This window comes from Triticum urartu, chromosome 2A (assembly GCF_056163025.1).
Source record: "Triticum urartu cultivar PI428250 chromosome 2A, HENAU_Tu73, whole genome shotgun sequence".
Taxonomy (NCBI): Eukaryota; Viridiplantae; Streptophyta; class Magnoliopsida; order Poales; family Poaceae; genus Triticum; species Triticum urartu.
The window spans coordinates 542,124,438-542,132,434 of NC_141874.1; the positions used below are offsets into that span (position 1 = coordinate 542,124,438).

The 7,997-nt window shown below is 42.7% G+C and overlaps 1 protein-coding gene across 1 annotated transcript; it reads left to right on the top strand.

Annotated features, from left to right (window-relative positions):
• Nucleotides 1-2,842: 2,842 nt before the first annotated feature.
• On the top strand, nucleotides 2,843-5,603 carry LOC147985802 (uncharacterized). The gene is made up of 2 exons (XM_087541747.1): nucleotides 2,843-3,353; nucleotides 4,357-5,603. The coding sequence occupies exons 1-2, from the start codon at nucleotides 2,843-2,845 to the stop codon at nucleotides 5,601-5,603; spliced, it is 1,758 nt and encodes a 585-aa protein (XP_087397873.1).
• Nucleotides 5,604-7,997: the final 2,394 nt, after the last annotated feature.

Genomic DNA, 7,997 nt, shown 5'->3' on the forward strand with positions numbered 1-7,997 from the left:
CCACCACCTTTGCCGGTGCCATCTAGCAGACAATCTGGTACAAATGATTTGACTCCCACTGCTAAGAAAACTTGCGCTTGTGCTGGTTGATCTGTCGGAGGCCGCACTGCACAGCATCATCCAGTCCAGCTGCCCTGCCCTGGAGCGCTTGATTCTTGTTTTTGCAATGGAAATACATACCCGTTGTCTCAAAATAAAGTCGCCCCACCTTGTAAGCATGGGAATTTGTTTTTTGGACATGATCTCATCATCGAAGATGCTCCTTCACTTCAAAGGTTTCTCCTTGATTCTGGTATAGTACCTTCACAAATAACTATAGTCTGTGCGCCTATACTGGAGACCTTGGGTGCAATTCGTGATCCTTTTAGATGGTTTAAGATGGTGTTTGGCTCCACACCTATTGAGGTACTATATATTATTCACGTAAACTTTTGTAATCTGCCTTTTTCATTTGTGCGCATAAGTTCAATATCATCTTGGAGTACACTTTTGGTACTAATATTATGTTCTATGCTCAATGAAGAGCTTGTCCATCCTATCAATGGTGGTGGATTCTGTCAATACCTTACATGTCAGTATGTGGTGTCTTGATCTGAATACGATTATTGTCTTGGTGCAATGATTTCCATGTCTGGAGAATTATGCAATGACCAACACCCACAAACTTATTTTCAGCTAGCACACCAAATGGGCTGTAATTCTTAATAACAAAAGTAGCATGGTAGTGACAGATTTGGATTTGTCATTTGGGACCCACGAGGAAAAAGCCTATCCAGGGAGGTGCCGACTCAACAACAAACATTGAGAAACTTGGTTTCAAAATTACTGTAAATCCAAAACTCGCCTCAAAATCATGAAACTTGGCATGATGTTATGACATAGCAGCAACAACATGTTGTGGTAAAAAATTAGTCCAATTTGGGACAAGTTTTGGTACAAACTTCTTACAAACTAGAGCTTCTCTCAAAAAGGCTCATGGTTCCGAGAGGGACCTTGTCACCTATTTGTGCGAAATGACATACGCTATCTCTTCCCGCCTTGATTTATTTTACAGAGGCAACATGCAACTATATATAGTAGTGTCGTCCTAAAAATATGAAATTATTCACGGTTCGTTTTGCCTTTTTATACATTATTTGAGTTTCCTAGGCATTTTGGAACGTACTTTCGTGTGTGCAAAGGTCATGTGTGTACTAGCCACAAATGTAATTCGATGTTCACTATGTTTATGGAATCAAGTCCTTATAAGTTATAAGTACATATGTTGTTGTTCTGTGTGCAATGACATCGCACACAGACCATACAGGGGAACACGTCGGTGATGATTTCATCAATCGTTGAAAATTGTATACCACCAAGCGTTTGCCCACAATACACACGGCTTATCAGCAGCAATCGTCTGTGTCATTATCTATCTTCACACATTTCTGATTATAGACCTGTTTGTCGCGTATCACACACATCTTGTTATATTGAACCGTTTCTGTTCTCTTGGCTCAAAGCAAACAGTTCATCCGAGTGAACCGCATGCCGTATATCGCACACACCTTCATCAGGTTGACTGTTTCTTTTGTGTTGCCTAATCACAAACAGTTCATCTGAGTGAACAATATGCTGTATATTGCACACGCCTTCATCTGGCTGCCTGTTTCTTTTGTTCCTCATCATCACAAACAGTTCATTGAACTGAACCGTATGCCCTGCATCGCACACACAACTAAACTATGAACCGTGTTTGATGCATCCTCCATCGCAAATGTTTTGCACCTTTTTTGACGGTTTTTTTACATCCCCGTTTGCGATTAGTGCATCACACACAGTTTCGTGAGAGGGTCTCTGATCGTAGTGTCGTGTTAGCAGCATCCTGCAGTAGTGACACATGTCGTTTGTGTGTTAGATATTACAATGTCACACACGATTTCCGCACAAAACTGTGTGAGAAGACAACGTAGGTTAGATAGGGTTGCCGTTACATAACCGTATGTGATGTACTACCTTGTCCATATAATTGAGTTACAGTGAGATATCGTGTAAACAGCCGCTCTGCGGATATCCGTAAAAAAACAGCCACTCTGCATATAGAGATGGCGGCGGCCTAGGCAGCGGCTACCGGAGAAGAGGTCAATCCTCGGTCGGTGGGCAGTGGCGGCGTCATAGGAGGTCAATCCTCGGTCTGCGGCGGGAGATAGGAGGAGCTCAACCATCGAGGTCGGCGGCGGCGTGATTCGAGCACATCCATCGCGGTCGATGGCAGGATAGTGGAGGTCGAACTTCAGGCGGCAGCCGCACTAAGCTTTGCTCCTCGATCCTGCTGTCTCAGTGTGCCGCCGCATCACGCTTGTCTGTCTGTTGGGTGGAGTTCGCCACGCGGCTAATTAATTAAGGTATTCTTTTCGTGAGTGGCTTAATTAAGGTATTCAATTCCTAAGGGTAGTGTTGTACTAGTACTCTGCATGTAAATTGACTGGCCATTAATTTTTGTCATTGCACGTCTGCATAACAACATGGAGTGCCCTTAGTAATTATTAAAATAAAACCTTGCGATTTATGCACGCATCTTTGGGCAGCAGTTAATCCATGTATTAATGTTGTTGTTTTTTTAATCACCATTTGTGTGCTGCAGATGGGACGATCTTGATGGATGAAGAATCGAAAAACCGCATATTTTATCAGTGTTGAAAGTACAAAGAGGAGAATTGGTGATGCGGATTACATCCTGTGTCCATGTACTGATTGTGCCAATACAGAGTCACACGAAGTTACAGATGTCCAGATGCACTTAGTCTCTAGGGGATTCATGGACGGATATACAGGTTGGACCAGACACGGTGAAGAGGAGGTCATGGATGAAGATACCCAGGGCAGCGAGATGCCAAACCCCGATCAGTGTCACATGGATGTTGAATCTAACATCAGGGCAGAGGCATCAAGCTACCAATGGAACACCAGAAAGCCGAAACTCCCACTGGAAAACCAAGACGTCGACGCAGATGACGACGATCTTGATATGCCAGATTTTGCTGCTATGATTGCAAATTTCGAGGGCCCAAAAAAGGATATGATTGGGTACAAGGATCTGCCAACCATTGATGCGGACTCCAAGAAAGAATTGTATCCAGGTTGCAAAAAGAAATATTCCAGGTTGAGTGCCACCCTGGCGCTTCTCAGATTTAAAGCAGCAAACGGTCTATCAAACAAGGGCTTCACAGAGATGTTAGGTCTTTTCAAAGAAATTCTTTCGGAAGATAATGTTCTCCCCATAAGCACGAATGAAGCGAAGAAAATTGTTTGCCCATTGGAACTTGAAGTACAGAAGATACACACTTGTGTGAATGATTGTATATTGTACCGTGGTGAGTACAAAGATTCACATGCATGTCCCACATGCAAGCATCCACGATACAAGCGTAGGAGAGTAAAGGACAATTACAAATTGGACGACGAGATCAAGACATGAATCCCGTTCAAGGTTGTTTGGTACTTGCCTTTAATTCCAAGGTTGAGGCATTTGTTTGCAAACCCTAGAGAGGCAAACAGGTTGCAGTGGCATCATGATGAGAGAATTGCGGATAGGTTTATGAGGCACCCGAAAGATGGGGCTCAGTGGGAATTAATCGACAAAAATTTTGAAAAATTTGCCAAGGATCCTAGAAGTATAAGGCTCGGGGAGTGTACTGACGGGATGAATCCTTTTGGCGATATGAGCATCAATCACAGCACATGCCCGGTGCTTCTGTGCATATATAACCTAGCTCCTTTGTTGTGTATGAAGAAAAAAATACATTATGATGTCAATGATTATCCAAGGCCTGAAGCAACCTGTAAATGACATCGACATTTACTTTCAGCTACTGGTAGAAGAACTACTGACAGTGTGGATAGATGCGCCTGCTGTAAAATGTTATGATGCTTATAGAAAGGATATTTTCGATCTACATGCGATGCTGGTGCACACCATTCAAGATATGCCAACATTAGGCAACACATCAGGGCAGAAAACAAAGGGAGATGTAGGGTGTGTCACATGCATGGATAATACAGCTAGCAGAAGACTTCCCAACTCGTGCAAGACAGTGTATTTGCGTCATCGTAGGTTCTTGCGGAAAAATCACCCATACCGAAAGATGAAAGCTGAATTTGATGGTACGACAGATGCAGGTGCGGGCCCAAGACCCTATGACGGGTAGGTGGTCCACAACATGGCTAAAAAATTTAATGTTGTGCTTGGCAAGAACCACCCTTTGACGGTGAAACAAACACCCAAGGGTCAAGTGTTTAAGAAGAAATCAGTGTTCTAGAAATTACCTTACTGGGAGATTCTACGTGTATGTCACTGCATCGATGTCATGCATGTAGAGAAGAACGTATGTGAAAGCATCCTTGGTACTCTGCTCAAGATTAAAGGTCAAAGAAAGGATGGTGATGGTTCATGGTTCGATATGCTTGCTGATCAATCAAAATGCAAGAGTGAAGCAGAAGATGATGACAAATTCATCAAAGCTCGCCAGAGTTACAATTTCAGTGCAAAAGAAGCAACAAAGTTCTTCACCTATTTGTTGTCAGTTAAGACACCCTCTTCCTACTGCGCAAACATCAGAAGACTCGTGGATGTGAGCTCAGGTAAAATGAAGTTGGGACACATGAAGTCACATGATTGCCACGTAATGTTGACACAAATCCTCCCGGTGGCCATCAGGAATCTGGTGGACAAAGATATAAGAAACACACTCATTGACCTCCATGATTTCTTCAACCAACTATGGCAGAAAGTTGAAAATCCTGAAGAGTTGGATCATATGCAAGATGATATTGCAAGAGTATTGTCCAACCTAGAGATGTTTTTCTCACCGTCATTCTTTGATGTCATGGTCCATCTCACTGTGCACCTTGTCGACGAGATAAAGTATTGTGGTCCTGTGTTTCTCCGCAACATGTATCCCTTCGAGCGGTTCATGGGAATATTGAAGCGCTTTTGTCGGAACCGAAACCATCCAGAGGCAAGCATCCTGCAAGGTTATACTGCGGAGGAGGTGGTTGAGTTTTGCACCGAATACATGAAACAAAGACCTATAGGTTTGCCCCTCTCTCGCCACGGGGGAAGGCTGAAAGGTAAGCTGGTCCTTGCTGGCACGCAAATGGCTGCACCCGGAGAATTGGCAGAGAAAGCCCATTTGACGGTACTGCTTAACAGCCCAGCTCTCATAGCTTATGCCGAAGAACACTTGGAGGAGATACGCCAAAGCTTCTTACCAATGGTGCCTTCATCAGATGTGGATATGAAGGAGCACACTAAGAACTACGCCGAATGGCTGAAGAATCGTTTGGCACAAGGATCCATCGAAGACATAGCTACGTGGTTGGCACAAAAGCCATCACCTATGATGTTGACGTATCAAGCATATGACATACATGGATACACATTCTACACCGAGGAACGTGATCAAAATACCTCATATCAGAATAGCTCCGTTCGAATAGAATGCATGACTGTAAATGAAGCTGATAAAAGGGTATACTATGGAACCATCAAAGAGATTTGGGAGCTTGACTATGTGAAAGTTAAGGTGGCATTATTCAGGTGCGCATGGATCCCTCTTGGTTAGGTAAGGACTCATGAGTACAGGAAGACCTGTGTTAATAGGACAACGATGGCATATCACGCGGACCCATTCTTTGTGGAAGACCCCTTGCATAAGAACGGCCATTTAGCGATGCATGGGAAGAGAAGGGTACTAGGTGTTGACGATGTTGCCGATGAGGACGAGTATGATGAATTTGATGAGTTGCTAGCCAAGGGATCATGCACCCGTGTAACGGAGCAGCGTAAAATAATCAAAAACCCCAAGTTCATTCGGGGTCAACTTAATGATCCCAGTTCCCCCATGTACATGGGAATTAAGCCGTAAGACTAGTCTTTATGCCTACCCTGCAACTTAATTCATTCAATTTAGAACTCGCGTGTACTGAATTTGTGAGTTATGCTCGGTTTTCTATTGATGTAAGAACCGTTAATATGTTGACCTTGATATGCTGTCAGCTCAGGCAATGAATATGAACTGTTTTTTGTTATTATTATTATTATATCATAGAGGTAGCACACTCAACTGATCTCACTATAGTATGTGTGAACAAAAATATGCAATCTGGTTTGCGAATAGCACACGGTTCGTTGATGAAAGCCGTGTGCCGACCAAACCTCGCCACCCCGCCCACAATTTGAGTCGTGCTTTCTGATTGGCCAGAACCCAAACCCCACGGATCGTACGTCTGCACCGTTGGATGCTCCCAGATCAAACGGCGATCCTCATCCCTTTCGACAGCACATGCAGTTCCGATTGTAATTTTATTTTTATGCACAAAATGCATGTTAATCTCAAAAAATGTCTTAAATATAGCTAATGATACCTGAAATGCGCCAGAAAATCGAACCCGTGGTATAATGGTGATTGCGTACCGTGGAAATTTTTATGAGGCCAAATGATGAAGTCACCGGCCACAGGAGTTTGAATTGACACGTCTCCTTTTGGAAAACCATGATCCTTCATGTGAGATGCTCCGGTTTGGAAGGAGCTGTCATCAAAACTTGTGCCAAACTTTACCAATTTTTTCCACGGGGTCGTGAGAGCATGCCACGGGCACACATCGATTTGGATGATGTCCGGACTCCATCTGAATTTCCTGTAATTAAAATACCAACTAGGCCTACGCCAGTGGCCGCACCTCGTGGCCGAAATGTTTGAAACTTCTCCCCGCTTCTCGAACAAACGGATGAAAACTCACAAAGTGACGCACAAATGATCTGTACACCTTCTTTTCTAGGCTGATAGTAAGGGGTTATCATAGCTAGTATCATGCATGCCAACTAGGCAATTTTGATGAGCTGTCATAGAATTAATCAAATGAAGAAAGAGAGGGTTAAGTATCATATCATGAAACCGTCTCATAATAAATGCTATGCTACTATGTGTCATGCATGACAATATAAATAAAGTACTACATATGATACTAGCTACTCTATGATACTATGCATTAGAGCAAGTACACAATAGAGTGACATAAGTCTAGCCACAATGGGTAGTAACATAGAATATTATTAGTCTATGTTACTACCTCTATAGTGGGGAGTAACATATGTGTAGTAACATGCAACACTTCATTTATTAGGCTATAGACTCATGTTGCCTTGAGATGTGTGATGTTACTCATACTACTAGTAACTAGCTATGTTACCACTTTCCTCTCTTTCTTCATTTATTGCTTGCCACATCATCTATTTTATCTAGATACGTGTGATGTTACTACCTATGTTACTCCCACTGTGGGTAGTCTAAGCAGGCTATAAGGAATAGAATAATATATATGTGCTTATTAGTTGGAGGAAAGAGAAGAGAAGCGGGCTCTTGGTTAGTAGAGCCAGCTGCAACACAAGACCCAAGACCCTTTGTGAGGATGTAAGGTGGGCCAATTATTGATAAACTAGTACGTATTTAAAACTTATTATTGTACAAGCCCGCTAAGAGGTTGGCTGTATATGACATGGCAACTTCTTATAGCCGACCCTTGGCTGTATTATTAACCATGCTCTCAGTGAGGTAGCTAGTATATCATAGATGACTAGCTAGTATCAGACTAGCCACAGTGGGAGTAACTTCAGCTATAACATCGACTCCAACTCAGCAAACTTGCGTATGTGGCAATAAGTTAATGAGGAGAGAGATAGTTTCAGTAACTTAGCTAGTTACTATAACATCACATGTCCCAATGCAATATGAGTCTATAACCTAATAAATGAAGCTTTGCATGACACTACACTTATGTTACTACCCACTATGAAGGTAGTAACATAGTCTAGGGATATGTTGTGTATGTTACTCTCCATTTGGCTAGTCTCATACTCCCTCCTTTCCAGTTTAGGCTGGTTGTAATGGTAGTATCATAAGCAGTATTATGCATGTCAACTAGACTTTCTGGATGATGTGGCACACAATTAAATGAGG

Excerpts from the sequence above, each read along its gene's own strand:
- LOC147985802 (XM_087541747.1), top strand. The coding sequence starts at position 2,843 with ATGGATGAAGATACCCAGGGCAGCGAGATGCCAAACCCCGATCAGTGT. Across the intron at positions 3,354-4,356 it reads TGATTGTATATTGTACCGTG|AGAAGAACGTATGTGAAAGC; the intron begins GTGAGTACAAAG and ends TCATGCATGTAG.